The 27,897-nt window shown below is 50.7% G+C and overlaps 1 protein-coding gene across 2 annotated transcripts; it reads right to left on the bottom strand.

The window, feature by feature from the left end:
• Positions 1 to 1,186: 1,186 nt before the first annotated feature.
• Positions 1,187 to 22,477, bottom strand: TMEM177 (transmembrane protein 177). 2 transcript variants are annotated; one of them, XR_009055220.1, is made up of 4 exons: positions 22,430 to 22,477; positions 19,940 to 20,932; positions 2,585 to 2,709; positions 1,187 to 2,182 (listed from the first exon to the last, which is right to left on the bottom strand). XR_009055220.1 is itself a non-coding variant. In XM_057747103.1 (3 exons), exon 2 carries the CDS (start codon positions 20,908 to 20,910, stop codon positions 19,975 to 19,977), a length of 936 nt encoding a protein of 311 aa, XP_057603086.1. In that variant the 5' UTR covers positions 20,911 to 20,932; positions 22,430 to 22,477; the 3' UTR covers positions 1,187 to 2,709; positions 19,940 to 19,974. The 2 variants fall into 2 exon arrangements, 1 of the variants encoding a protein (XP_057603086.1); XM_057747103.1 differs by having other exon boundaries at positions 1,187 to 2,709.
• Positions 22,478 to 27,897: the final 5,420 nt, after the last annotated feature.

Below are 27,897 nucleotides of genomic sequence, written 5' to 3'. Positions count from 1 at the left end.
CTGCCCCCACTGGGCTCCGGACGGCAGGGCTCCTGAGCCAGAGAGCATTACGGCAGCTACTGTTGCTCAGATAATGCCTTCCTGGCAAATAAAGCAGGAACAGCCCTGTGTCAGCATAGCCTGTCAACGAGGACCCAGAAAGACTCAGTGGCTGTCACTATAAGAGACTGTAGATGTATTTCTTTTTTTCTTTTTAATACATACATTTATTTATTTACTGTCCGTGTTGGGTCTTCGTTGCTGCCAGCGGGCTTTCTCTAGTTGTGGCAAGCAGGGGCTACTCTTCTTTGAGGTGTGCAGGCTTCTCTTTGTACTGGCTTCTCTTGTTGCAGAGCACGAGCTCTAGGTGCATGGGCTTCAGTAGTTGTGGCATGTAGGCTCAGCAGTTGTGGCACATGGGCTTAGTTGCTCTGAGACATGTGGGATCTTCCTGGACCAGGGATCGAACCCATGGTCCCCTGCATTGGCAGGTGGATTCTTAACCACTGCACCACTAGGGAAGTCCCTGTAGATGTGTGTCCTGAGCTTTGACAGGCTGCGAGATTTGGCCCAAGGCCCCTGCAGTGGTCCTGCAGGTGACCGACCCCTAATCTACTTCCCATCTTCCTGCTAATGGAACCTTGATTTTGTTCCTGATGACAATGTGCCCGGCTACCAAATTTGCTCCCCTCAGTTCTCTTGGAGTTATTGGTGACCATATGATTGAGTTCTGGCCAACGTTATGTAGGCAGAAGTCCTAAGGAAGGGTGATCCTTCCAGAATAAAAAGGCACTGGGTGTGGGCGGAACTTGGGACCAACAGGATACGGCAAAGGTGATGGGCTGTCACTCCTTTGATAAATTACACTATATGGCAGAGGTGATCATATACGTGTGTGCACCACACACCCACCCACCCACACACAGCTCTGAGCAGGCTGGAGTGAGAGAGACATTCTTCCGTGCTGACTCTGAGTAAAGAAAGCTGCCATGTGGTGAGACGGCCACTCGGCAAGGGAGTGTGGGCGGCCTCGAAGAGCCGAGAGGAACGCTGGCTGCAGGACCTTGTTTCCTACAACCAAGGAGGTGAGTTCTGCCAGCAACCAGAAAAGTCTGAGAGACAGACCCTGAGGCCGGTCCACAGCTCGGGCTGAGGCTCGGAGACCAGCCCTGGTCAAGCCTCCAGGTAGGAACGCAGTCCTGCCTGCACCTTGGTCACAGCCTGCGCATCCCTGAGCAGCAGACCCAGCGGGGCAGTGCCCAGACAGCCAAGATAATAAATGTGTGTTGTTTCAAGCCACCGCTTGAGGAAATTCCTTACACAGCAATAAAAAAACGAATCCAGTGGGACAGAGAATGAAGATCCTTCTGTGAAACAGAGGCGGCTGCTCTGTGCTCCCGGGACCCAGCCTGGGGAGGGCAGCACTTTTGTTTGCGCATTCATCGACTTGTCAACTGCTTATTAGGGGCCACTGCTGTACACTGGGTGCAGGCCACAGCAGGAAGCTTTTGTCTCTCACACCCATTTCTTCTTTAGCACGCGGTGTAGCAGGAAGTCCACCCCAGATAAGGTTGCCGATGCCTCACAGTGACCTGGCACAGGGCCAGACACTTCCCATCATGGCCCATCAACCATCACAATGACCCTGGAGATAGGCGTTAACATAATCATGTCACAGATTTAAAAAACTAAGGTCACCCAGTGGTAGAGCTGGGATTCTAAGAAATTGTCAGTCCCTCCCATTCTAAGTGGGGCTGGAATTTGGTGTGTGTGTGGGGCGGATCAAGTCAACTGAGCTCATGTGGCCTCCTCCTCCTCCTCCTCTTCTCAGAGGCTCATTCTTTTTTTTTTTTCTTTATTTTTTTTAATTTTTTCATCTTTATTAGAATATAATTGCTTTACAGTACTGTTAGTTTCTGCTCTACAACAAAGTGAATCAGCTATATGTATACCTATATTCCCATATATCTTCCCTCCTCAGAGGCTCATTCTTAAAGGAGGTAAAATATTAAGCATTAAAAATTACAATCTAGTAGTAACATATGGCAATTAAAAATGTAAGAAATATCTAGTGTGCCTTTTTCACTTTTCCTTCATCTGCATCTTCTTCCCTTCCATAAAGACATGATTGGAATTTTCCTTCAAACACTTTCCAAATGTGAATCTGGTGTCAACACTCCTTTGACTGCATTCTGCTGCGCTGCTGTGAGGGTGAGATGAAGGGATACAGATAAAGCACCGGGCCTTTTTTTCTGTCCCAAGCATTGTATTCTTCTCTCTTCACTTAACATGGGTATCACTCAGAGTCCTGGCAGGGAAAACATTCTCTCTGATGGTGCAAATGAAGAGCCACTCAGTGAAGGACGACTTACAGAGATGTGGGCAAGTTTATGGAACCATCAAAGGCTGCTGAGGCACCAGGAACTGCCCAGAGCAGGAAGCTCTTACCACTCTCAGGGCCATAAGGGTAAGGGGAGAAAACGGTGGTAGCGGAGCCCAGAGAGGGTACAGACGTAGAGGGGGCTGCCCAGTGGGAGCTGTAGCCCTGGAGGCGCTGAGGCAAGCAGAGAGTATAGAAGACACTGCCCGGCCTCTCTCCTCCTACCCCTCCATTTCCTGCTGCTGTCTCCCACCGGTGTCTCCAACTTGCAGCCAGAAGCAAAGGGAACTGGGATGAAGCAGTGCACTGGGGTCAACCTCCCAGGATGCAGAGCAGAGCAGAAAGTGATTCTGGAAGGACACATTCGAATTAGCATATTATATAAGGTGCATTATCCCATTTCATTAGATATTTCTTGAAGACAGTGTTCTTAAAGTATAGCTGATTTACAATGTTGCATTAGTTTTCAGGTGTACAGCAAAGTGATTCAGATATATATAGATATATTAGGATAAACTCCTAATTTATCCCTCCCCCAACCCCTTTCCCCTTTGGTAACCATAAGTTTGTTTTCTGTCTGTGAGTCTGTTTCTGTTTTGTAAATAAGCTTATTTGTGTCATATTTTATTTTTTTTTAAGATTTTTTTGATGTGGACCATTTTTAAAGTCTTTATTGAATTTGTTACAATATTGCTTCTGTTTTATGTTTTGGTTTTTTTTGGCTGTGATGCATGTGGAATCTTAGCTCCCAAACCAGGGATTGAACCCACACCCCCTGCACTGGAAGGCAAAGTCTCAACCACTGGACCACCAGGGAAGTCCCTGTGTCATATTTTAGATTCCACATACAAGTATTATCATATGGTATTTGTCTTTTTCTGACTTACTTCACTTAGCGTGATCATCTCTAGGTCCATCCATGTTGCTAAAAATGGCATTATTTCATTCTCTTTTATGGCTGAGTAATATTCCATTGTATATATGAGCCACATTTTCTTTATCCATTCACCTGTCAATGGACACTTAGGTTGCGTCCATGGAAGACACAGCTCTCAATGGCTAAGAGTTACTCCATCATTTGGTAGGTCTGTGACATTATTATTATCAGTAGCAGCAGCAGTAGTAATATTAGAGAATACTTAGATTGGTGTCTGCTCAATTACTACCATGAGCATCTTTGCCCATAATTATTTTTCTGCACCTGCCGTGTTAAGTGACTCAGTTCATGGAAGTCTCTCCACAGTCCGCAGGCTTGGAGAGTCCAGGTGAGACCACTCCCCAGCCATCCAGATCCTTGGAAACCATGCTGGGCCATCACCTCCTACCTTTCTTAGCCCAGTTAGGAGTCAGGAGGAGGCTTGGCAGCACCTGGAGGAACTGTTCTTCAGAAAACACAGGGCTGGATTCAGGGCTGGGGGAGGGCAGGTGGATGCCCAGGAGTGGGCCCCAGAAGACTATTAAATGCCAGGAGACTCAGTATTCCTCTGGCTTCCACCCACCCGCCTCCTGCCTGAGGCTCCTGGGCCCCGGGCTGTGGCGAGCTTGCGTCCCCTGCTGGTCAGCTGGGCATCAGCGAGAAACAGTGCCAGCACTAGTCCTGCAGGCCCCGCGAGCACCAGCCACCTTGAGCACAGGCACCAGCATGGGTGCGGGCTCTGGAACCAGCACCCTGAAGAGCTCCCACAGAGCCCTGAGCACCTGAGGGATGCTTGGATTGACCTCACTGGGGTAGAGAACTATCTTGGTTAGAACAGGGTCTCTTGGACATGGTGGAAATGTAAACATGCATCCATATCAAGAACCTTCAAATTTTTGATCCAGCCTCACCTCCTCCAGGAAGCCTTCCATGACCACATCCCCAACATCCCAGTGTAACCTATATGCCCCTTTTCCCTGTAGCATTTTTTAAATTAATTGACTGATTGATTTTTGGCTGCATTGGGTCTTCGTTTCTGTGCGTGGGTTTTTCTCTAGTTGTGGCGAGTGGGGGCCACTCTTCGTTGCTGTGCGTGGGCTCCTCAGTGCGGTGGCTTCTATTGTTGTTGAGCCTGGGCTCCAGGCATGTGGGCTCAGTTGCGGCTCACAGGCTTTAGAGCGAAGCCTCAGTAGTTGTGGCCCACGGGCTTAGCTGCTCTGCGGTACGTGGGATCTTCCTGGACCAGGCATCGAAACTGTGTCCCCTGCATTGGCAGGCAGCCTCTTAACCACTGCACCACCAGGGAAGTCCCCCGGTAGCATTTTTGCTAGTCTCTGACTCAGGTCAAGAAAAGTAACATTATTTTGCTCTAATTGTTTTTGAACTTCAATTTCACCAAGTACTTGTATCGGGCTGGTCAAAAAAGTTCATCTGCGTTTTCCCATAATTAACAGTTTACAGAAAACCCGAACAAACGATTTGGCTAACCCAATATTAACTTGATTTCAATTGTTGCAGGGATTCTCTCTGCCCTCTCCTCGGGATTATGTCCTCGAGGCAGGTGAAGGGAAGAGGTAATGCTTGCGAAGCCAGGCATTCTGCCACCAGGCTGCCTCAGTCCTGTCCTTAGAGACAGCAGCCAGGGAGTCCCCACCACGAGGCCCCATGTGCCCGCCAGCGGGCTCCTCCACTGGTTACATCTGGATTCCTGGGAACCTGCCTGTGGCCCCGTCACTTCACAGGGCACCAGTTTTCTGAGAGGACAGCTAAGGAAAAGAAAGCGCTCAGCTCTTTTCAACTTCTTCAATCCCCACACCCACAGCCTCCTGTGCTGATGACGGCCAGATCCCTCTGCTCTCCCACCCCATCCCCTACCTGGTCCTGCCACACCCCAGGGCTCAGCTCAGAAGCAGGGCCCAGGGTCCACCTTTCACCTCCCTGGCCAGCTCCCCCAGCTCCTCCAGCTGCCGGCCCAGCCCAGGGAATCAGCTCTCACTTCCCGGTGGTTTCCTCCCATATCTTTTGTCCACTCCCGGTGACTCTCTTCCCCTAACAGTCTGGGAGGGCTTTTGAAAAACAAAAGCCAGGAAGCGACTGCTTTTATTCTGCTTTCTGCTCTGTATATCTGCCAGTCTTCCCAGAGGTCCGGGGCACAGCGGCTAAATGGGGAGAAGAACAGAAGGAGAGAAAAGGAGGGGGTGGAAGAGGAAGGCTCTCTGTTTCTGAGACAGCACCCCCCCCCCCCCGCCCCCGCCGCCGCCATGACCCTGCCCTCCTGCTAGCCTCACCCTGTCCTCATCCCTCTTGGCGGGGCAGGGGCGGGGCGGGAAAGGGGGGAGGTGGGTGTGCAGGGGGGACTTGCCCTCCCAGACAGGAGAGCAGCTCTGAGCAGCAGGGGCCATGCATGCCATCAGGAACAATCTTCCGACAACCAGAAAAAGCAAGGAGAGAATCCACTCGTGAGAGAGACGGAGACTGTGAGGGGCAGAGAGAAAAGCACAGGGAGAGAGATCTGTCGGGAGCTGGGGACCCACATTCACTGAGACCTTGAACGTGTGCTTCAGCCTCACTTGGGGCCAGGTCTGACCACTGAGGCAGGAGGTAGACGGGCCCCCAGAGAATAGCAGGACAATCTCGAGAGTAGGCTGGCCCTGCCCAGATAAAAGGTAAGAGACCACATATTCCTCAATCTCGAAGTCAGGAGACCTTCCTGACCAGAAAGCTCCTTGGAGGTCAAAAAGGGAATGATGTCAACCTACCCACAGGCCTCTGCGCTGGAATCCATCCTGGCTAAGAGATGGGCGCACACATGGGAGGACTCTGAGATAAACCAAATACGGACTCAAAACCAAGCAAATTAAAATGACTGGCCAAAGGAAACCTGGAAGAAAAGCCCCATATAAGTGATTTAAACTGCTACTAGGGCGCTACTCTCTTCTATCCACACATATTCTTTTTCCTCCTAATAAACACTTTACTTGTTTGACTACTTTCCGTCTTTGTGGGAATTCTTTTTCTGCAAAGCTGAAGAGCCAGGGTCTTGTCACTGACCACTGGTCTAGTGCTAGGATTCGGAGCTCTCACTGCCCTGGCATGACCTCAGTCTCTGGCTGGGAACTGAAACCCTGCTTCAAGCCACCACAGGCCTGAAGGATGCAGAGGGCTGCAGGGCTTCAGGCAGAGTGCAAACCCCTGGAGGTAAGGAAGACAGCTTAGGGGTGCATAGAGCTGGGTGACAGGGGGAGAGGCCCTCCCTAACCCCTCCGTCCCTCCAAGGCTGTGATTCCTTGTTCTGTGGCAGTTCCGTTCAAGGGGGAGCTGGGTGAGACCTGCACCTCTGGGGGCCGCATCTTTGGATGTCCCCAAGGTGCGCTGGGCAGTCAGCACCAGCCTGCAGGTGGCTGCTTCAGGCCACAGGCAACCGTGAGGAGTCTTCTCTGGGCAGGCTGCTTCCCCTGGCCAGAGAGACAACTGATTTCAACTGCAGAGTGAAGATAAACAAAGGCTCCCCTGGGAGGCCGAGCTCCCTTCTCGAGACCCTGCACAGTCTAGCCCCTTCCCTCACAGCTCTCGTGTCACCTTCTGCTCCTGCTCCAACCTCAGATGTGCCAGGTGCGCTCCTGCCCCAGGGTCTTGGCCCCTCTCCTTCCCCGGAATGCCCTCCCCGCCATGTCCACTTGGCTCCCTCACTCCGTTCAGCTCTGCTCCGAGGCCCCCTTCTCCCAGTGGGCTCCCTCGGCCACCCTGGTCCCCTGACCCAGCATCTCCTCTCCCTTGTCCCACAGCAGCCCTCAGCGCTGTCTCATGTGCCCCACGATGACTTATTCCTTCTTTACTGTCTATGCCCCTCACGGGAAAATAAAGGCAGGATGTTTCTCCACAACTGGCCGTGTTTCCAGGGCCTAGAGCACAGCCTAGTGCGTAGTTGGGGCTCCAGAATTGTGTGCTGACGGATGACGGGTGGGAACGGTGCAGCAGACAGGGTCGGGCTGCCCCCTGTGATCACCATGAGGCCGGTGATAATACTGGCAATTGACAGCTCCCCAGGTCAGTCCTGGGATATACAGAGCTCTCAGCAAGGAGCTCAATCCTGCCTACCCAGCTACACGCTCCCAGGGCACGGCCCCTCAGGTCAGATTTCACCTCTGAGCCCTGGGATGGCGGGACACTCCCCCCATCCAGGCTGCCCTGCTCCTGCGTTTATTCCCTGCCTGCCTCTGGCTGGGCCCTGTAGGATGCTCTGTGGACCTGGGGATGAGGTGGTCCAGACCTGAGCCGGCCCTCAGACTCACCGCATCTGCACACATCTTGTTTGGCAAATCTTGCAGTCCTGGGTTTCAGGCCAGGCTGGGGCACTGTAAGGAGGGAGGGGTTGCAGAGCCCCCCCACCCATTATAAACCAGGATGCTGAAGCTCCCCCAGGTACCAGGCTGGCTGGGGACTCAAAACATGGTGCGCGGCTCAAGGCCACTGCCTTCTGTTACACATCCTGAGAACCCTGCAGACCACTCTCCTCTCACGTAAACAGGCTGACTATGCACAATTTACTCACCACAGTGTGCGAAGTTCAAAAACACTAAAGTGTGTGTAAGCTGATTAACGCATCTTGCAGACCTGGACTTTCCTCCAGAGCCATGCACGGCGACTGTAACCCAAGGGGTGCTTAGTCAATGCTTCGGGATGGGGTGGCCCTCAGGCCCACAGGGTGTCTGCCCCTCATGGGGTATCCTCCCGGCCTCTCCACTCTTGCCATGCCCCCAACCCCCACACCCCCCAGAACCTGCCAGGTGCCCCGCCAGGTGGCCGAGAGGCAGGGAGGCTCGCCCCACCCGCCAGGCGTTCACAGCCCAGTTGGGACAGACTGACAAGGGACCAGACGAGATGTGGTGTGAAAAGTGCGTGGAGCATGCCAGGCTGCCATGGGAACGGGGCGGGGCTCGAACCTCGAGCAGGAAAACAGCTCCTTTCATCTGTGTGTTGCTTTCAGCTTTTCAGGGCGGGGATGGAGAGAGATAGGGACAGAAAATTAAGGAACAGCGGAGTCTTCCGGCCGGTTTTGTTCGCCTTCCAGGGCTGTCACCTTAGTTGAGCTTATATTCTTTCAATGGAAAAAAAAAAAAAGACACGAAAGACATTCTCACACACCCATAAACCAGGCATTTCTAGCGGCTCTGTCTTGCACAATCACTTCTCGATGTTTGTTTTCAGAAAGGCTTTGCCGCATCAGCTGATACCAGGCTGTGAGGGTTGAGCGGTTAAGAATTTGCAGAAGTCTCACCTCCTATTCATGAGCCCCTCACACCCCACACGACATGAGCTGTCTAAGCCAAGGGAGCTTGAGTCTCGCAGTTTGGCTCTTATGCGTGGTCTAGTGGCAGGAAGAAGGAGCTAATTCGGTGGCAACAAGTAGCCCCCAAATCTGTGCTGTGAAACCACACGGGCTCATCTGTCACTCTCGCTATGCGTCAGTCATCGGGAGGCCCCTTGGGGGAAAGGGGGATGGAGACCCCTGGCCGTCAGATGCGTTCCTGGGAAAGCGACCCTTCACCCATCAAAGAGGGAGCAGGTGCAACGTTACACACGTGCACAGAGCACAACCCACCCACAGCAGTGACGGGTGTGTGAGCTCACCTTGCACGGGAGAGACAATCTGCGTGTGTACATCGGTGACGATGTCTACACCAGCAATTTGAGTTCACTAACGATGTTATCATACTATGGACAGCAGCAAGTGTCCTCATGTGACTCTCGTTGATCAGTGTTCAGTGAGCACAGGATTGAGGTCAGAGGGGACTAGAAAGGGAATAAGGTTGGGGACTGAGAGATCAGGGGAACGCAGTTTCAGGGGCCTCAGTTTCAAAGAGAGACCTCAGGCCAGCATCATGCCGCCAGAGGACAAAGCAGTGACCCGGCAACTGAAATGCTCCTATTGGGGTTCCTGCGTGCCCCCAGTGCTACAGCTTCAAATTTGTTCACCATGGACATCCCTGAAGGGGTTAGGGCTCCCTGGGGTCTGTAGGAGGCTTTGCTGCTTCACAAAAGGGTGCTGTCCCAGCTGCGGAAAGCCCGGGTGACCCCTGCTTCCCAGTAAGGCTGCAACCTTGACAGAGAAAACGGCACAGGCCGAGCATCAGGGCTCCAGGGCTCCTGACTTGGCCCTGCCAGCAACAGCTGTGTGTCCACGGACAAGCTGCTTACATTCTCTGAGCCGCTGCTTCCTATCTGGACCAGGGGTGTGATGCTGCCTCTCTTTAAGGGGGTTGCGGTCATCTAGGTAGATAATGTAGGGAAACGGCCTGCTCGGAGCAGCTGCTTCCCACGTGGGAGGGTGACACTTGTCTGTGGAGGGACATCCCCGTGGGACTGGGCAGGGTAGGCTGAGGGGCCAACTCCCGCCAGGGCCTGGGGAATCGGGAGGGCTCTGCCCCCCCAGGGAGCATAACAGCCCCCACCTCTGCCAGCTCTGTGGGGCCAGCCCAGTGCCAGCCCAGGCAGGGGCCTGGGCCTCCTGCTCGCAGCAGCCTCCTGCCGGGGCCCCGGCCACCTCTGCCTCCTGCCGGCTGGGCTTCGTGCTGCCCCCAGCCCCTGTCAGTTCTGCCTTCCTTGGGTTAATGTAACCTCTGAATCGCTTGGCAAATCCCGCCTTGTTCCACTGAAGATCTCATCAGGAGGCAAAACAAAATCCATTCGTATGTATGCAAGCATTTTCTCCGCAGCTGCCTGGCTAAGGCAGCAGATGGCCCCTGACACTCAGTTGGCTGGCAGGCAGAGCCTGCGGGCCGGATCCAAGATGGGCCCAACAGGAGTTAGAGGCGGAGGAAGCTCTGGGTCTGCAGTCTGTGCAGGCAGGAGGAGGCGGCACCGGCAGGCCCGTGGGGTGAGGGTGGCGTCGGGGGCAGCTGCAGCCCGACTCCCACTGGGGTTCCGAGATGCTGTGCCCCTCTGCGGCCCAGGGCGTCTGCCACGCTTCCTCTGCAGGGGCCGGGTCCAGGTCTCAGGGCTGGGGCACCCTCCTCCCCAGGGACCAGTGTAGGAGGGCCAGTGTGCCAGCTGGCTGGTCCAGGCCCGTGGACAGATGCCAAGGCGGCCTCCAGCTGCTGCTGGGAAAAATGTTAAGAAGGTGCTGGGGCCCATTCCGAGGTGCCTTATCCAGAGGGGACAAGACTGGGGCTTAGAGGCCTTGCTCAGCAGCCTCTCCCCCGTGGGCCCCTGAGAAACTCGGGCTGAGCCCACCTTCACAGGCCAGTACCTCTGGAGCCTGCCCGCTTGTCACACGCCTTCGCCCTCATCATGACTCCGTTCCTGAACTCTGACAACGGTGTCAGGTCCTGGGAATAAGAGGCTGGGGATGGCCCTGAGGCTGCTCCTAGAGAGACCCCGGCTGGTGGAGGACTCAGACACATGAGTGAGGCTCTGCTGGGGGCGTGGGGTGAGAACATCGTGCACGGCAGTACTGCCAGCCTGACTCCCACTGCGACCACCCGAGACGTTTTCAAAGGTGCCGCACGGCTCCACTGCCCAGCAACTGCGTCTTGGTGAATACAGGTTATCCTCCACTTCCTCAAGCTTTAACTCTGTGCCGGGACCGTTTGAAACCCTTTACAAATATCAATTTATTAACCTCTTAAAACAACTCCAGGGACTTCCCTGGTGGTGCAGTGGATAAGACTCCACGCTCCCAACACAGGGGGCCCGGTTTCGATCCCTGGTCAGGGAACTAGATCCCACATGCATGCTACAACTAAGAGTTCACATGCCACAACTAAGGTGTCCACGTGCCACAACTAAGGAGCCTGCAAGCTGAAACTAAGGAGCCTGCCTGCCGCAACTAATACCTGGTACAATCAAATAAGTAAATATTAAAAAACAAAACACAGGGCTTCCATGGTGGTGCAGTGGTTAAGAATCCGCCTGCCAATTCAGGGGACATAGGTTCGAGCCCTCAGCCAAGAAGATCCCACATGCCATGGAGCAACTAAGCCTGTGTACCACAACTACTGAGCTTGTGCTCAAGGGCCCCTGAGCCACAACTACTGGGCCCACGTGCCACAACTACAGAAGCCTGTGTGCCTAGAGCCCGTGCTCCACAACAAGAGAAGCCACCACAATGAGAAGCCCGTGAGCCACAGTGAAGAGCAGCCCCTGCTCACTGCAACTAGAGAAAGCCTGCGTGCAGCAACAGACCCAATGCAGCCAGTAAATAAATAAATTAAAAAAAAAAGAAAATACACTTATAAACAAACAAACAAAACAAAACCACAACAAAACAACTCTAGGAGATGGGCATTGCCATTATTCCCATTTACAGACAGGAAACTGAGGCACAGAGAACATAACCAACGTGCCCGGGGTAGTAAGTTGCACAACCAGGATCTGGTCTGGTTCCAAGGCCGAAGTCTGCCTGGAGAGGCACCTGCAGAGTCAGCCCCCAGCCAAGGGCCCCCCAGTGGACCCCTGTCTGCCAGGACCCCGATTCCCATCTTTTCTTTCCTCAGCACACTGACAAAGGCATATATATTTCAGGCTGCAAGGCTGCACACAAACAGTGGGAACCAGAAGGAGCCTCTAACAGGGAAGCTCTGAAGGGGACCAGCTCAGGGCATGTGAGCTCAGCGACCCAGGAAAGTGAGGGACACCCCGTTTGTGGGGGGAAAGGCCTAGGATCTTGGTCTTTTCACATGTGGACAATGTTAGGGAAAATTCAACACTGATATTGATTTGAGTGCTTGGAAAATTGAGCCAGAGCGTAGATACAGTGTCCACCAGATTGTGCTGCGAGAGCAAGCATAATTATGGCCTTGCGGGAAATGTCCGTGTTGAACTAGCCGGTCAATGGGTCAGGGTCAAAGTATCAGACTCGGGCCAGTCTTGTTTGGTAACAGCAGCAAAGTTTATCAACACAGAGGGTCTGACTACAAAGCAATGGCATTGCTGTCTGTGCGGTGTGTGGACGCCCGGCCCCCTCCCTCCCTGCACGTGGGTTCTGGCCCCCGCTGAGCACCTTCCAGCCCTTCACAAGGCCTGCAGTGCCCAGCAGGGGCAGCCATCCCTGCAGCAGGCAGGGGAGGGGCATGCCGAGGTGAGTGATAGCATGAGTCTAGGTCTACCGCCGCAGCGTACCTCTGACTTGCAGCAGGGAGCAAGGCCCTCTGGGGAACAAAGACTGCAGGGGGCTGGGACTGGAAGAAGCCCGGAGCCAGGACAGTTTTGAGGGCAGGTGACTCCAGGCACGGCAAAAGGTAAGCTCACGTCCCCCAGGCCTGCTGGAGTTCTGCGTGGCCGAGTCAGAGGGTGTGAGGGGCAGGGGGCGGGAACAGCTGAGGACGGAGTTGGCCTGTGGGGCACAGCTCCTCACCCCCCGTTGGCCTTTGCTCTGAACAATCTGTGGGTGCTTTAAAGACCATTTTTCAGTTCTTCTTACTTGTCCTGCCGCACTCTGGGAGCTCTCAAGCTCCCAGTGTGCTGAAAGGCTTCAATCGCAATCACCACACCAGCAGCACCACCCCCACCCCCACCCCCACCAGCATCACCATCAGTAACCACAACAAAACTGCCTTTCCAAGGAGGCGCAACCCATAAGGGAGGAGGGATGTCCGGGAGACAGGAGGAGAATGGGACTCAGTGTCTGCGAGCTCTGCAGCAGGGCCGAGGGCAGGGGTGCACCCCAGTCACCCAGCTATCAACCTGGAACCCAGGAGACATTCCTGACCCTTGACCTCTGACCTTCCTCTCCCACACCTCCAGACCCAGTCCACCACCAAATTTCACCAATACTACTTCCTAAACATAGCCTAAGTCCTGCCTCTTTCCTGCCAAGTTCGGCCAGCCTACCCTCTCCTCTGGTACTACAATGTCCCCCTTCTCCACCAAACTGGTATCCCACTGTCTGCAGTGAAGTCATTTTCTAAAATACAAGCACAATTGTGTCCCTCTCTTGCTCTAACACTATCAACGGCTCCACACTGCAGTTAGAATAAAGTCTACACACCTCACCATGGCCCCTCCAGGCCTTCCACCTCATTTCTCCCCACACCCGCCCTTGCACTCTGTGCCAGCCACGGTGGGTTCTGTTCTTTGACTACTGGACCAGTTACCAATCGATCACCCTTCACTGCCTGTTCTGAGAAAATGGAAATGACCCTTGCAACCTTTCTCCTAAGCTGGCATGATGCTGAACTCTGCCAGCTGGGGGCCTGGAGGGACCTTGGAGGAGGACAGTGTGTCCTCTCGTCAGGCTCCTGCAGGGCAGTTCCTCCGAGATGGCTCCTCCAGGGTGCAGTCTCCCTGGTGTCTGGTTCCGGCAGGGTGCCTGCCCTGCCATCCCTTTGGTGGCTTTGCCCCTCCTCATGGACCACTTCCTCAGCATCTCCTCAGATGCGTCTGCATCAAGCTGGAGGTGGGGCATCTCCTGGGGATGGCTTCCCTGCTACTGCTGAGGGCGAATTTACAGCCAGTTGTGCTGTGTGGCACCTGATCGAGCAAGTTCTCTGCACCAGGGAACCAGGCTGGCACCTTCTGCAGTGCAGCCTGGGCCTCAGCCTGGGCAGGGGCAGTGGCTTTTCCTTACAGCTGCCCCCAGGTGTTCCTGGAGCTCTTGGCTTTTTACAAGCAATTCCCTCATCACGCCAACCCCCGTTATGACTGTAATAATTCCTTACAGAACAATAACAATTCTTCATATTAAACTTTCCCTGTTCAAATTACTGTGCGGTTTCCGTCTCCCAGTTGGACCCTGGTTGACACAAAAACCACACAGACTGTCTCGTTTCTGGCTTTTGTACAAGCTATTCCCATAGCCTGTCTCTGGTTAACATGGTCCAGCGGCTGAAAGCACAACCTCTAGGGCCAGACTGTCTGGGTTCAGACCCCAAGCATAGGACTGGCTGGAGAAAAACCACTTCACCTCCCTATGGCTGGACCTCCCCACAGGGAAAACGGGGATAAGAGGGCTGCCACAGGATTGTGTGAATGAACGTGTGTAAGGTGCTGGCATATCAGTGTCACATAAGTATTTGATATCTATTATCAGCAATGGGGCCCCTATTTTGGGGAGTCCTTTCTGGCCACCACCCAGCCCAGGCTGAGTTAGGCATCCTTCCCTGTGCTTCCACACTGATCTGGCCCTCACACCTTCATTGCACCCGTGTCACTGTGTTGTCACTGCAGGTTTACTTCTGTGGGCCTGTGAACCCCACAAGGGCAGGGTGCACCCCCAGGGCCTCACACAGTACCCGACTGAGGGAGGGGTAACGGCTAGTTCAGATCCTCTGGGAAAGAGACACCGAGATGGGATTACCTGAGTAAGAGGTGAGCTAGGGGACATGCCTGTGAGGACAAAGCGGGTGGGAACAGAATGTGGGGAGAGGCTTCAAACCACAACTCAGGGCTGACTCCTGTGAAGGAGGCAGGGAAGGAAGGTCTCAGACCACAGAGCAATTTGAAGAAAGATCTGCCCAGGCCACTGGGGCATCCTTGAGCCACAGTCCCCCACTGGAGGAGTCCCACAGTTCACCAGAATGGGCCTGCATGAGAATTGCACCATGATCAACCCCTGCCTGAAAGCAGCCCGTGAGAGGCATGGCCTCAGTGAAAGCACGGTGGTGGGTCTAGAGAAACAACAGCTGGGACTGTCAGTTCTGCTCCCACAGCAGATGTGAGCAGAATGATTGCCAAGGTAACTGACAGGCAGAAGCTTGGCCACACCCCAAGGATACAGACCAAAAGCAGTGATGCCTGGACCTGTCACCTTGATGCAGGGAGAGGGGGTGGGTCTGTGGACCCCTCTGAGTGAGCCTTCATACACATCTATATTAATACATACATAGTGTAAGTCCTTCTGTATACTGAATGAATAAGGTCACTCAAAATTCTACCATTACAGAATTACTTTCTCTTGTGAAATTTTGAATTTCAGAAATTTTGCAAATTTCCTTCCCGGTCTTATCACATTTACATTACTGCAATCCTCCTGCATGTTGTACTTCATATTTTTTAAAACATTTGATATTTAGAATATTTCTACATGTTTCTTCCATAGCGTTCATACTTATGCTTTTTAGTGACTGAACAATATTCAACAAATGAATATACCTAAGTTCCCTAAGTCATTATTTTTCAATATTCCCATTATCCTTTTTTTTTTTTTTAATATATTATAGGTACCGCTCCTAGGTACATCTTTAGGCATATCTGATTTAGTTTCTGCTGGATTATGGCTCTAGGATGAATTTCTAGGTTTGAAGTTACTGGATCAAAAGATACAGTTTTGTGATTGTGTCAAATTTTGCTGAACTGCTTTCTAAAGATTATATCAATTAATGATGTGTACTAGCTATCTATTGCTGCATAAAACATCACCATAAAATGAAGTGGCTTAATATAACCCACATTCATTGTTTCACTGTATCTGTGGGTGGGGGACCCAGGCACGGCTTAGCTGTATCCTCTGCTTCAGGGTGTCACAGGGTGCAGCGAAGGTGTCAGCCAAGTCTTGACTGGGGAGAGATTCTCCTCCAAGCTCACACGGCTGTTGTCAGGATTCAGCTCCCTGTGGGCTGCTGGACTGAGGGCCTCATGGCTCCACCAGCTGTGGGTCAGACGCTGTCCTTAGTTCCGTGCCACGTGGGCCTCTCCAGTGTGGTGAGATGCTTCATCAAAGCATGTACCTGAGAAGGTAACAGTCCGCTAGCAAGACAGAAGTCACAGTCTTTTGTAACATAATCACACCTGCCTTATTCTGCTGTTCTGAACCAAGAAGAGCAAGGGGAGAGGATGACACATGCTGAGAACACCAGGAGTAGAGGCCATTGCGGGCCACCCTGGAGGCCGCCTCCTACAGTGTCACCAAGAGCACACCCTGTGCCAACTTCACTACAGCTTCACTCACCCAGAACGTTCTAGGAAAATTACCCATATAGTTGGTGTAAAAGACCATCTCCCATTTTATAAAGAAGATGTGGTACATATATACGATAGAACACTACTCAGCCATAAAAAAGAATAAAATACTGCCATTTGTAGTAACACGGTGGACCTTAAAGACTATCATACTAAGTGAAGTCAGAGAAAGATAAATATCATATGATATCACTTATATGTGGAATCTAAAATATAACACAAATGAACTTATATACAAAACAGAGATAGAAGAGACTTGTGATTGCCAAGGGGGTGGGGAAGGGAAGGATTGGGAGTTTGGGATTAGCAGATGCAAACTATATATAGAGAACAGATAAACAACAAGGTCCTACTGTATAGCACAGGGAAATATATCCAATATCCTATGAGAAACCATAACTGAAAGGAATATGAAAAAGAATGTGTGGGACTTCCCTGGTGGCGCAGTGGTTAAGAATCTGCCTGCCAATGCAGGGGACAGGGGTTTGATCCCCGGCCCAGGAAGATCCCACATGCTGCAGAGCAACTAAGCCCATGTGCCACAACTATTGAGCCCGTGTGCCACAACTACTGAAGCCCACGTGCCTAGAGCCCGTGCTCCACAACAAGAGAAGCCACTGTAGTGAGAAGCCCGAGCACTGCAAAGAAGAGTAGCCCCTACTAGTGGCAACTAGAGAAAGCCTGCGTGCAGCAACAAAGACCCAACGCAGCCAATAAATAAATTAATTAAGTAAAAAAAAGAATATGTGTGTGTGTGTGTGTGTGTGTGTATATATATATATGTATCGCTTTGCTGTACAGCAGAAATTAACATAATTATAAACCAACTACACTTCAATTAAAAAAACACTACCTCCCATTTTAATGCCCTCTTCTCCAGTCCTGGGTCCTTTGCTCTCAGTTGCTGCCAAGTAATTTCCCAGAAGGTGTGAACTGAGAGCAACATAGGGACCTGCCCCCACCAGGGCTCTGGTGGTGGGCCCAGGCTTGGAGACTTGGCTTTAGCCAAAAGCAAAGGGACGGCTGCAAAGAGTTTTAAGCAGGAGGGAACTCAGGCAGAGAGCTGGGAGAGGTGGGGAGAATGGCTAGGAAGCCTGTGTGAGGGACTGCCTAGGGAGGGCAGGGATGGAGCCGAGAGCTGCTGGGCAGGGAAATCACCAGGCTAGGCCTGGGTTGAGTCACGAGGTCCGGGGATGGCCCAGCCCAGAGCAAGTTCTCAGCAAGAGCTGTCACCTGCCTGTCAGGGCTGCAGCGGGAGGCTCTGGATGGGAGTGGCCGAGCCTGAGCCGGACAGCAGGGATGTGTGGATGTGGGGAGCAGGGGCTTGTAGCCAGCCCAGGTGAGGGGGTGGGCCGTGGGAAGTGTGTGTGGGGTCTGGGAACAGCCCCTGAGCGGAGGCAAAGTTGGTGATTCGGAGTAGACAGAGCAGCCATCTCAGGGGGTCGCCCCCCCCGCTCCCACCCATGCTGGGCCTCCCTTACCGTCCCATCTGGACAGAGCAGCAGGAATGCCTGGCTTTCCCCCGGCTCCTGTGGTACAGAGAGCAGTTGGGTGGGCAATGCTGCCCAGGGACATGGGAGAGCCAGTGCTCTGCCCTCAGAACTGTTTGCTGGGGCCCAGGGTGGGGACCCTCAGGCTCGCCCAGAATGCGGTCAGAGCACTGAGCCCAGACCATGGTCAAGGACCCAGCAGGAATCGGGCTGCCCCTGCCCGCTCTCTCCACCCATGGTCTTCCGCAGGGACCGCCAGCCTCCGAGCGGGCCTCCCGGGCTGGCTCTGAGCCCTTCCTGGTGTGGCCTAATCCCTTTGCCCAGAGTTACACTGGCACCAGGCTTGAATTCTTCACCTCTTCCAGGGAAAACATAAGCACCAACAAAAAGGATAAAAAAATGGCCTGAAAGGATGCTCAACATTGCTAATTATTAGAGAAATGCAAATCAAAACTACAATGAAGAATCACCTCACGCTGATCAGAATGGCCATCATTAAAAGGTCTACAAATAACATGCTGGAGAGGATGTGAGAAAAGGGAACCCTTCTATGCTGTTGGTGGGGATGTAAGTTGGTGCAGCCACTGTGGAGAACAGTATGGAGGCTCCTCAAAAAACTGAAAATAGAGCTGCCATATGATCCAGCAATCCCACTCCTGGGCATATATCTGGACAAAACTCTAATTCAAAAAGATACATCAACCCCTATGTTCATAGCAGCACTATTCACAATAGCCAAGACATGGAAGCAACCTAAACCTCCATTGACAGAGGAGTGGATAAAGAAGATGTATAGCCACACACACACACACACACACACACACACAGGAATATTACTCAGCCATAAAAAAGAATGAAATAATACCATTTGCAGCAACATGGATGGACCTAGAGATGATCATACTAAGTGAAGTAAGTCAGAGAAAGACAAATAACATATGATATCACTTATATGTGGAATATAAAATATGACACAAATGAACTTATCTATAAAACAGAAACAGATTCACAGACAAAGAGAACAGACTTGCAGTTGCCAAGGGGGAGCGGGGCTGGGGAGGAATGGACTGGGAGTTTGGGGTTAGCAGATGCAAACTATTACACAGAGGATGGATAAACAACAAAGTCCTACTGTAGAGCACAGGGAACTATAGTCAACATCCTGTGATAAACCACAATAGAAAAGAAAAGGAAAAACAATGTATATATATGTATAACTAAGTCATTTTGCTGTACAGCAGAAATTAACACAACACTGTAAATCAACTACACTTCAATTAAATAAATTAAAAAAATAAAAAAAGGAATACACGAATGACCAAGTAAGCCTGGCCTGCTCACTGCAACCCTCCTCACCTTCCCTGCTGGAGTCTCCTGCCCAAGAATCAAAAGTGGGGTCTGCTCTATCCACCTCCAGAGGGCTGGAAAGAAACAAGCCAGGCAAGGCTGCCGCCTCCCCTGGGTCCCGAGTGTGACACCAGGCCTGGCCTGCTGCCTAACTGCACCCCTCCGCTCTCCTTACCTTCCAGTGAGCCAAGGCCTCCCCACCCCCCGCTGTGCTCCATGCGCCCAGGCTCCCTCCCTGCAGGGCCTCAGCTTTGCAGGCTTTCTCCTTCCTCTCCCTCGGACCAGGAGGTCTCACCAGGTTCCAGCAACACCTTCTCTCCCCATCAGGCACAGGGGCTCTCCTGGGCCCCACCAAGCCTGCTGGGCACCCGGCTCTCTTGGAGTTGCCGCCCGCAATGGATGGGCCTCCTTAAAGCCCCACCGCGAGCTCCGTCTCCCAGCTCTTGGGCCACACCAGCTTCTCTTGGCCTCTCAGAGCCTTTAATCTCTACCGCAGAAGGAAGACATTGGGATATGACTACCAGGCAAGGTATGGGGTGATTCCTCGCTGTGACAAAGTGGGAACATCGTGCCAACACCTCTGGCGGTGAGATGCGGCCTGACCCCCCAGCACCCTGTATTCAAAGAGCAAGGAAGACAGCCTTCTGTTTGTTTATGATGCCCAACCCCTCCCAGGCCTGTATGTAATGACCTCACACAACCCCACAATCCCATTTCAGAGGGTGATGTAGAGGAAACCAAGGCTCAGATTCATAAAGGGACGTGTCCAAGGTCACTGAGATCATAAGCGGTGGCTGGGGTAGAATCTGGGCTGTTTAACTTCAAAGCCTGCAAGTCTGCTGACACTGGGCTGTGGGCGCAGAAGCCCCAGGAGCATCTCCCCACCCCCCCCCCGCCCCTCCCCTTCCTCACTCCACAGCAGGGTGGTACCTGCTCCAGCTAGAACCTTCCCTGCCAGGAGGCCCTCAGGAGCTGCTGGAGCTGAGCGCCGCCCTCCACACCTGCAGCACTGAGTCCCGGCGGGCCGTGTAGGGCAGGTGTTTGATGCGGAACCAGTGTCTGGGAATCACGTTCCCGCTGGGCGTGTACAGCTTCTCCCCAGGCCGGCCCAGGAGGCTGCGCAGGGCCAGGTTGCCTGACAGAACCTTCTCGTAGAATTCCACCCCGCCCTGGGCATATGCTGCAGACAGGGAGGCCGTGCGACGGTCCAGCCAGGCTTCCAGGGCGTGAGTGAGAGAGTCAGTGGACAAGGCATAGGCCACGAAGCCTGCCACTGCCGCCACCAAGTTGAACGCGGCCCGCAAGTTCATGGGGCCTCCATAGAGCCCCAGGGCATGCTTGGCCCCCACGCCCAGCGCCCAGGTGCCCACCAGGCAGGCAGAGGCCGGCAGGGCCTGCAGGGCAACCGCCCCGCTCTCCAGGTACATCACCTCCCTGGCCAAGGCAAACTTCTGGGCGTTGTGGGACAGGGTCAGGGCATCTCTCAGCCGGGTACCCGGTGGGCTCTGCCAGTCCACTCGTTGCCCGTGGACAACCACGGGCCAGTCAGTGTTGGTCACTGGGCCACCCAGGAAGCTGGCGGGGATGCCCACCACAGCCCCAGCAGGGAGTCTTGGGAAGCCGGCGCTCACAGGCTGGAAGGTGAAGGTGGTGAAGGCCTTGAAGTGGTGGCTGGAGGGGACACCGATGTCCTGCTGCACCTCCTGGAAGAGTCTCTGCAGCTCTGGGGACAGGGGGGCCGGCTGGCCCTGAGGCCAGTACTGGTACAGCCACTGGACCACAGGATCCGGGAAGAGGTGGTATGAGATCTGAGCCCCAAAGAGGCCTGCACAGGAACCCACCAACAGGCCCGTCCTGTGTCTCTGCACAAAGGCTGTGGCCCGCCACAGGGGACCTGCCATGAGGGCTGCCACGTCTATAAACCTGGGCCAAGAGAAAGAAAAGTGAGCGAACAGCTCCCTGGGTCTGCCTGCAGACTGAACACCCCCAGGGCCACATCCTCTTAAACTCATGCAGCACGCACAGTAGGCAGAGCAGGGGCTCCAGCTCTATCTCTGCATCGCCTTCCCCACAGGCCAAATGGGCACCTGACAAAGGCCACCCAAGGGTGTCCGTGCTGAGTCAATGAACAGACACCCCCTGTGGAAATGGCTGTGATTACGGCTTTGATTCCCTTGCCTAGGCACGGCACCAAGCAACCAACCCCTCACCCCACTATTCATCCCCTACTGGACACGACCACTAATTCACACATGAAACACGTTCAGCTTACACATTACTTACTACATGCTCAACACAGTTCTGAGAGCTTTATATACGTTACTTAACGACTGAATCCTTACAACTCTGTGACCTCATTATTGCTATCACACCTATCTTAAAGCAGTGAACACTGAGGCACAGACAGGCTTAAGTAAACTGGTCAAAATTCAAAACTAGTCAAGCTGCTCCGCTACGGGTGGAATTGTGTCCTCCCAAATTCAGGCTGAAGTCCTAACCTCCAGGACCTCAGAATGTGACTGTATTTAGAGACGGGATCTTTAAAGAGGTAATTTAGTTAAAACAAGGTCACTGGGATAGGCCCTAATCCAAAATAACTGGTGTCCTTATGAGACCAGGACACTAGGACACAGACACAGAGGAAGGACCGTGAGGACACAAGCCAGAAGGTGACCATCTACTGCCCAGGGAGAGGCCTCAGAGGAGACCAGCCCTGCAGATATCTTGATCTTGGGCTTCTAGACTCCAGAATTGTGAAAAAATAATTTCTGCCACCCAGTTCTTGTAACTGCAGCCCTAGCAGACTAATACAGGCCCAGTACTGAACAGGGGTCCACAGCAAATTTTTCATTATAGAGTATTTTTGATGATAAATTACAAACATACAGAAAAGTGGACAAAATAGTATATCATAAACCAACTTCAAGTTATCAAGTCATGGCCAATCTTGTTTCATCTCTGCTCCCACACATACTCGCCTCCAACTGGTTTATTATGAAACACATTCGGGGCATCCTATTATTTCATCCGAAAATATTTCAGTAAAAACACAATTATTTAACGTTTGCTGTCTTCCTGTCTGTGAAGTGTTTAATTAGCAAACGAATTGCTGCAAACAAGAAAGCAGCATACTCCTGAAGAGTCACATCACTTGGGCCTTTTCGCCAACAAGGAAACCGAGGCCAGGAAAGGAAGGGTCCAAGCGAAAGTCCCAATGTCCCCACGACCACCAGCGCCAAGGCCGCGCGCTCCAGCGAGGCCTGGGAGGGGAGCCACGCATCCCGCAGGCGGCTGGGCGAGGAGGGGCTGCAGGACCCTTGCTCCACACCCGACGCCTGGGCTACGCCCCCGGGCTGCAACACACCACGGACGGAGCCCGCCCGGGTCCGCACTCCGGCCCTTCCCGCTCCGCGCGCTCACCTCCTCCTCTGTCGCAGCCCCGGACGCCGAACACGTGCGTGGGGCGGAGCCCAGCGCAAAGCTCGCCTGCAGCTCCGGGGGAGGGGACGGAGGGGGCGGGACTCGAGGGGGCGGGGCCGAGAGCGCAAAGCACGCCGGCCCGGCTCTGGGGGCGGGGCTCCGGGGACGCAGGCAAAGGGGCGGGACGTTCGTGGGCGGGGCCGGGACGCGGGGCTGAGCTTCCTTCCCGCGAAGCGGCCTGACTGGTCCCATCTAATGGTGGAGGGACCAGCGGCTCCGCGGGAGCCAGGAGGCCTATGGCGTAGCCCCCGTCCGAGCCCAGGCCCCGTCCTACCACTAGGTCCTTTCTTTCCCGTCGAGAAGCTCCCTCTGCTGGCAGGGGCTCTGAACTGCATTTTATTACCACGGCCTCTGCTCCCAGCTCCTCCCAGGTGACCCGCACTGTACAGTCCGCGGAGCAGCGTCACATCTGTCAGCTCACTTTCCTAGCTGCTCTGGAAGAGGGTCTGGCCATTCTTTTATTTTAACGCTGTCTGTGGCTGCTTCTCCCAAGGAGTGCAGAGTTGAGTACCGAGGACGGAGACAGTCTGCCCAGAGCCTAAAATATTTACTCTCCTGCCCCTTGCAGAAAAGGTCTGGGGACCCCTGAAGTACAGGTGAAGGTGTGGGCAGTTTGCTGGTGATGGCCCAAGCATTGGGAAGTCACAGTGAATTTTGGGAGGCCTCCAAGGGGTGGGTGATTGGGACAAGATTAGGGGATAAAACAGGAAAAAATATAGGGATAAGCACCCAGGCAGTGATGCATTACACGGCACCTGATGGGTGCTTTTTTTTTCCCTTGTGGTAAAGTACACATAATATTTACCATCTCGACTATTTTAAAGTACTGTATATGGTTCAGGGCTTCCCTGGTGGCGCAGTGGTTAAGAATCCGCATGCCAATGCAGGGGACAAGGGCTCCATGCCTGGTCCAGGAAGATTCCACATGCCGCGGAGCGATGAATCCCATGGGCCACAACTACTGAGCCTGTGCTCTAGAGCCTGTGAGCCACAACTACTGAGCCCACATGCCGCAGCTACTGAAGCCTGCGCGCCTAGAGCTTGTGTTCCGCAGCAAGAGAAGCCACCACAATGAGAAGTCCGTGCACCACAACGAAGAGTAGCCCCCGCTAGCCACAACTAGAGAAAGCCTGTCTGCAGCAACGAAGACCCAACACAGCAAAAAATAAATAAATAATAAATCTTTAAAAAAATAAAAAAATAAAGTATATGGTTCAGTGGTATTAAATATTAATAACTTTGTGCAACCTTCACCACTCTCCATCTCCCTGCGTCTTGTAAATCTAAAGCTCTGTATCCATCAGACAATAATTCCCATTCCCCATGCCCTCTACTCTCTGACAACCACCATTCTACATTCTGTCTCTATAATTTTGACCAGGAGGTATCTCATGTTAGTGGAATCATTTAGTATTTATCTTTTGGTGATAGGCTTATTTCGCTTAGCATAACATCCTCAAGGTTCATCCCTGTTGTAGCACGTGCCAGAATTTCCTTTCTTTTTATGGCTGAATAACATTTCATTGTATGAATATAGCAGATTTTGCTTATCTATTCTCCTCTTGACGGGAACTTAGGTTCCCACATTTTTGCTATTATGAACATGAGTGTACAAATATCTTTTCAAGACCCTGGTTTCAATTCTTTTGGGTATATGCCCAGAAGTAGAATTGCTGTATAATATGTTAATTTCATTTTTAATTTTTTTGAGGATCTGGCATCCTGTTTTCCACACAGGCTGTACCATTTCATATTCCCACCAAGAGTGCTCAAAGGTTCCAATTTCTTCACATCTTTACCAACATTTGCTATTTTCTGTTTTTATTTTATAGTAGCCATTCTAATGTGTGTGGTGGTATCTTGTAGTTTTGATATGCATTTCCCTAATGGTTTTGTGCACCTTTTCATGTGCTCTTTGGACATTTGTATGTCTTCTTTGGAGAAATGTCTGTTCGAAACCTTTGTCAATTTTTGAATTGGGTTGGGGTTTTTTGTGTGTGGTGGAGTTTTAGTTCTCAGTATACTCTAGATATTAATCCCTTATCAGATACTTTGCAAATATTTTCACCCATTCTGTGCGTTGTCTTTTTACTTTGAGCATATTGTCTTTTTATGCACAAAATGTTTAATTTTCATAAAGTCCAAATTGTCTAATTTTCTTTCATTGCCCATGCCTTTGGTGCCATATCCAAAAAAATATTGCCAAATCCAGTATTGTGAAGTTTTTGCCCTATGTTTTCTTCTAAGAGTTGTATAATTTTAGGTCTTACATTTAGGTCTTCGATCCATTTTGAGTTAATTTTTTTATATAAATTAATTTGATCGATCGATTGATTGGCTGTGTTGGGTCTTCGTTGCTGCACAAATGCTTTGTCTAGTTGCAGCGAGCGGGGGCTACTCTTCGATGTGGTGTGTGGGGTCCTCATTGCCATGGCTTCTCTTGTTGCAGAGCACGGGCTCTAGGTGTGTGGGCTTCAGTAGCTGTGGCACACAGGCTCAATAGTTGTAGTGCATGGGTTTAGTTGCTCCACGGCATGTGGGATCTTCCTGGAGCAGGGATTGAACCCGTGTCCCCTGCATTGGCAGGCAGATTCTTAACCACTGTGGCACCTAGGAAGTCCCTTGAGTGAATTTTTGAATATGGTATTAGGTAAGGGTCCAAATTCATTCTTTTGCATGTGGATATACAGTTTTCCCAGCAACAGTTGCTGAAAAGACTGTCTTTTCCTCATTAAATGGTCTTGGCACCTCTGTCAAAAATCATTTGATTATATACACCAGGGTTTATTTCTGGACTCTCTATTCTGTTCCATTGGTCTATTATGTATGTCTTTATGTGGGTACTCACACTCTTTTAATACTGTAGCTTTGTAATAAGTTTTGAAATAGGAAGTACGAATCCAGCTTTGTTCTTTTTTTTCAAGATCATGTTGGCTATTCAGGTTCGCTTGATATTTCATATGCATTTTAGGATAGGTTTTTCTATTTCTGCAAAAAAAAAAAAAAAAAAAGAGCCATTGGGACTCTGATAGGAATTGCACTGAATCTTTAGATCGCTTTGGGTAGTATTTCCACCTTAATAATATTGTCTTACAATTTATGAACATGGGATGTATTTCCACTTATTTATGTCTTCTTTAATTTCTTTCAGCAATGTTTTGTAGTTTTCAGTGTACATGTCTTTCACCTCTTTCATTAAGGTCATTCCTAAACATTTTATTCTTTTTGTTGCTGTTGTAAATGGAATTGTTTTCATAATTTCCTTTTCAGATTGTTTATTGTTAGTATATAGCAACTGACTTTTGTGTGTTAACTTTGTATCCTGCTAGTTTACTGAATTCATTTATTAGCTCTACCAGGTTTTTGTGCAATCTTTAGGGTTTTTTTAAACATAATTTCATATCATCTATGAACAGAGATAATTTTACTTCTTCCTTTCCAGTTTGGATGCCTTTTATTTCTTTTCCTTGCCTAATTGCTCTGGCTAGAACTCCCAGTACCATGTCGAACAGAATTGGTAAAAGTGGGCATCCTTGTCTTGTTCCTGATGTTAGAGAAAAAGCTTTTAGTCTTTCACCATTGAGTATGATGTTTGCTGTGGGTTTTTCATATATGGCTTTTATGTTGAGGCAGTTTCCTTCTATTCCTAGTTTGTTGAGTGTTTATTCATGAAAAGGTGTTGAACGTTTCAAATACTTTTGCTGCATCAATCGAGATGATCATGTGGTTTTTGTCCTTCATTCTGTTAATGTGGTGTATTATATTGATTGATTTTCATATGTTGAACCATCCTTGCATTGCAAGAATGAATCCCACTTGGTCATGATGTATAATCTCTTTAATATGCTGCTGAATTTCTACTTGTTGAGAATGTTTGCATCAATGTTCACAAGGGATATTGGCCTGAAGTTTTCTTTTCTTGCAGTATCAGGGTGATGTGGCTATAGAATGAGTCAGGAGGCATTCCTTCCTCTCCAATTTTTGGGAAAAGTTTGAGAAGGATTGGTATTAGTTCTTCTTTAAATATTTGGTAGACTTCACCAGTGAAGCCACTGGCTTCAGGGCTTCTCTTTGTTAGGAGATTTTCGATTACTAATTCAATCTCCTTACTTGCTATAGGGCTTTTAGATTTTCCTACAATTTTTTTTCTTAAGGGGCTTTTGGGCATGAAAGGAATATTCAAGAGTCACTTATGGTTTTTTTTTTTTTTTTAATTGGGGTATAGCTGCTTTACAATGTTGTGTTAGTTTCTTTTTTTAAAATCCATTTTATTTTATTTTTTTAATTTATTTTTTTCCATCTTTATTGGATTAGAATTGCTTTACAATGTTGTGTTAGTTTCTGCTGTACAATGAAGTGAATCAGCTATACATATACATATATCCCCTCCTTCTTGGACCTCCCTCCCACTGCCCCCCCACCCCATGCGACCCATCTAAGTCATCACAGAGCACTGAGATGAGCTTCCTGTGCTATACAGCAGGTTCCCACTAGCTATCTGTTTCACACATGGTAGTGCATATATGTCAATCCCAATCTCCCAATTCATCCCCATCCCCCAGAGTTACTTATGTTTTAATTACTATTCAGTTGATTAAAATGTCAAGTTTAAATATCTCATATCTCTTAAGCCTAAAACCTCAATTTACAAGTATTGTTATTTCATTAATAAATTCTGTGATCTTTGTATAAAAATAAGCTTTTGTTTCTATCTGCTCTTTGGTTAACTTTCAATTAACCATGGGCTTCACAGATTAAATCTTCCTTAATTTTACCACAGCACTTCTGTACTTAATTGATCAAATTCCCCTGGGCATCTCAAACTATACTGTCAAATTTAATATAGCTGATTCTCTTAAATACAACAATACCCACCCCCTGTCAAGTAGACTTATTCTCAAGTCAAATCTAATAAGCAAAATCTTCCTAATCTGCTAAGCAACTCTTATAAATCTAATAAAATAGACAAAGAAATGTAACAGATTCTCTTACCTGTTTGCAATATCTTAAATGAAGTACATATAAAACAGTGGAATAAAACTTGTTATTACAGATAACTTACCCAGCAGCAAAGCATCAACCTAGGTGGACTCTTTCATTCATCCTGATACCACAAATGTACTCCCTTAACCCAGGGGCACAGAACCATCCTCTCAGGCCACTTCACACTGAGGTGCTGCAGGCTGAACTCTTGGTGGGATATTCTTGCCCAGGACAGGGGTCCACAGCAACTGCCCGGATGATTCATCATGAGTTGGGGTTTATTTATGGAGATAACTGGACTTCCCAAGCCTGTGCCTTTTTTTTTTATAATAGTAAAATCATCCATAATTTTTCATTGCCTGAGTAGAGCTGATAAGATTCTACATCCCCTACCAGGAGTGCAGTGAATATTTTAGCTGTTTGAT

The sequence above is a fragment of the Hippopotamus amphibius genome, chromosome 8 (genome assembly GCF_030028045.1).
Source record: "Hippopotamus amphibius kiboko isolate mHipAmp2 chromosome 8, mHipAmp2.hap2, whole genome shotgun sequence".
NCBI classification, from domain to species: Eukaryota; Metazoa; Chordata; class Mammalia; order Artiodactyla; family Hippopotamidae; genus Hippopotamus; species Hippopotamus amphibius.
This window is presented reverse-complemented; position numbering and strand designations above follow the sequence as displayed.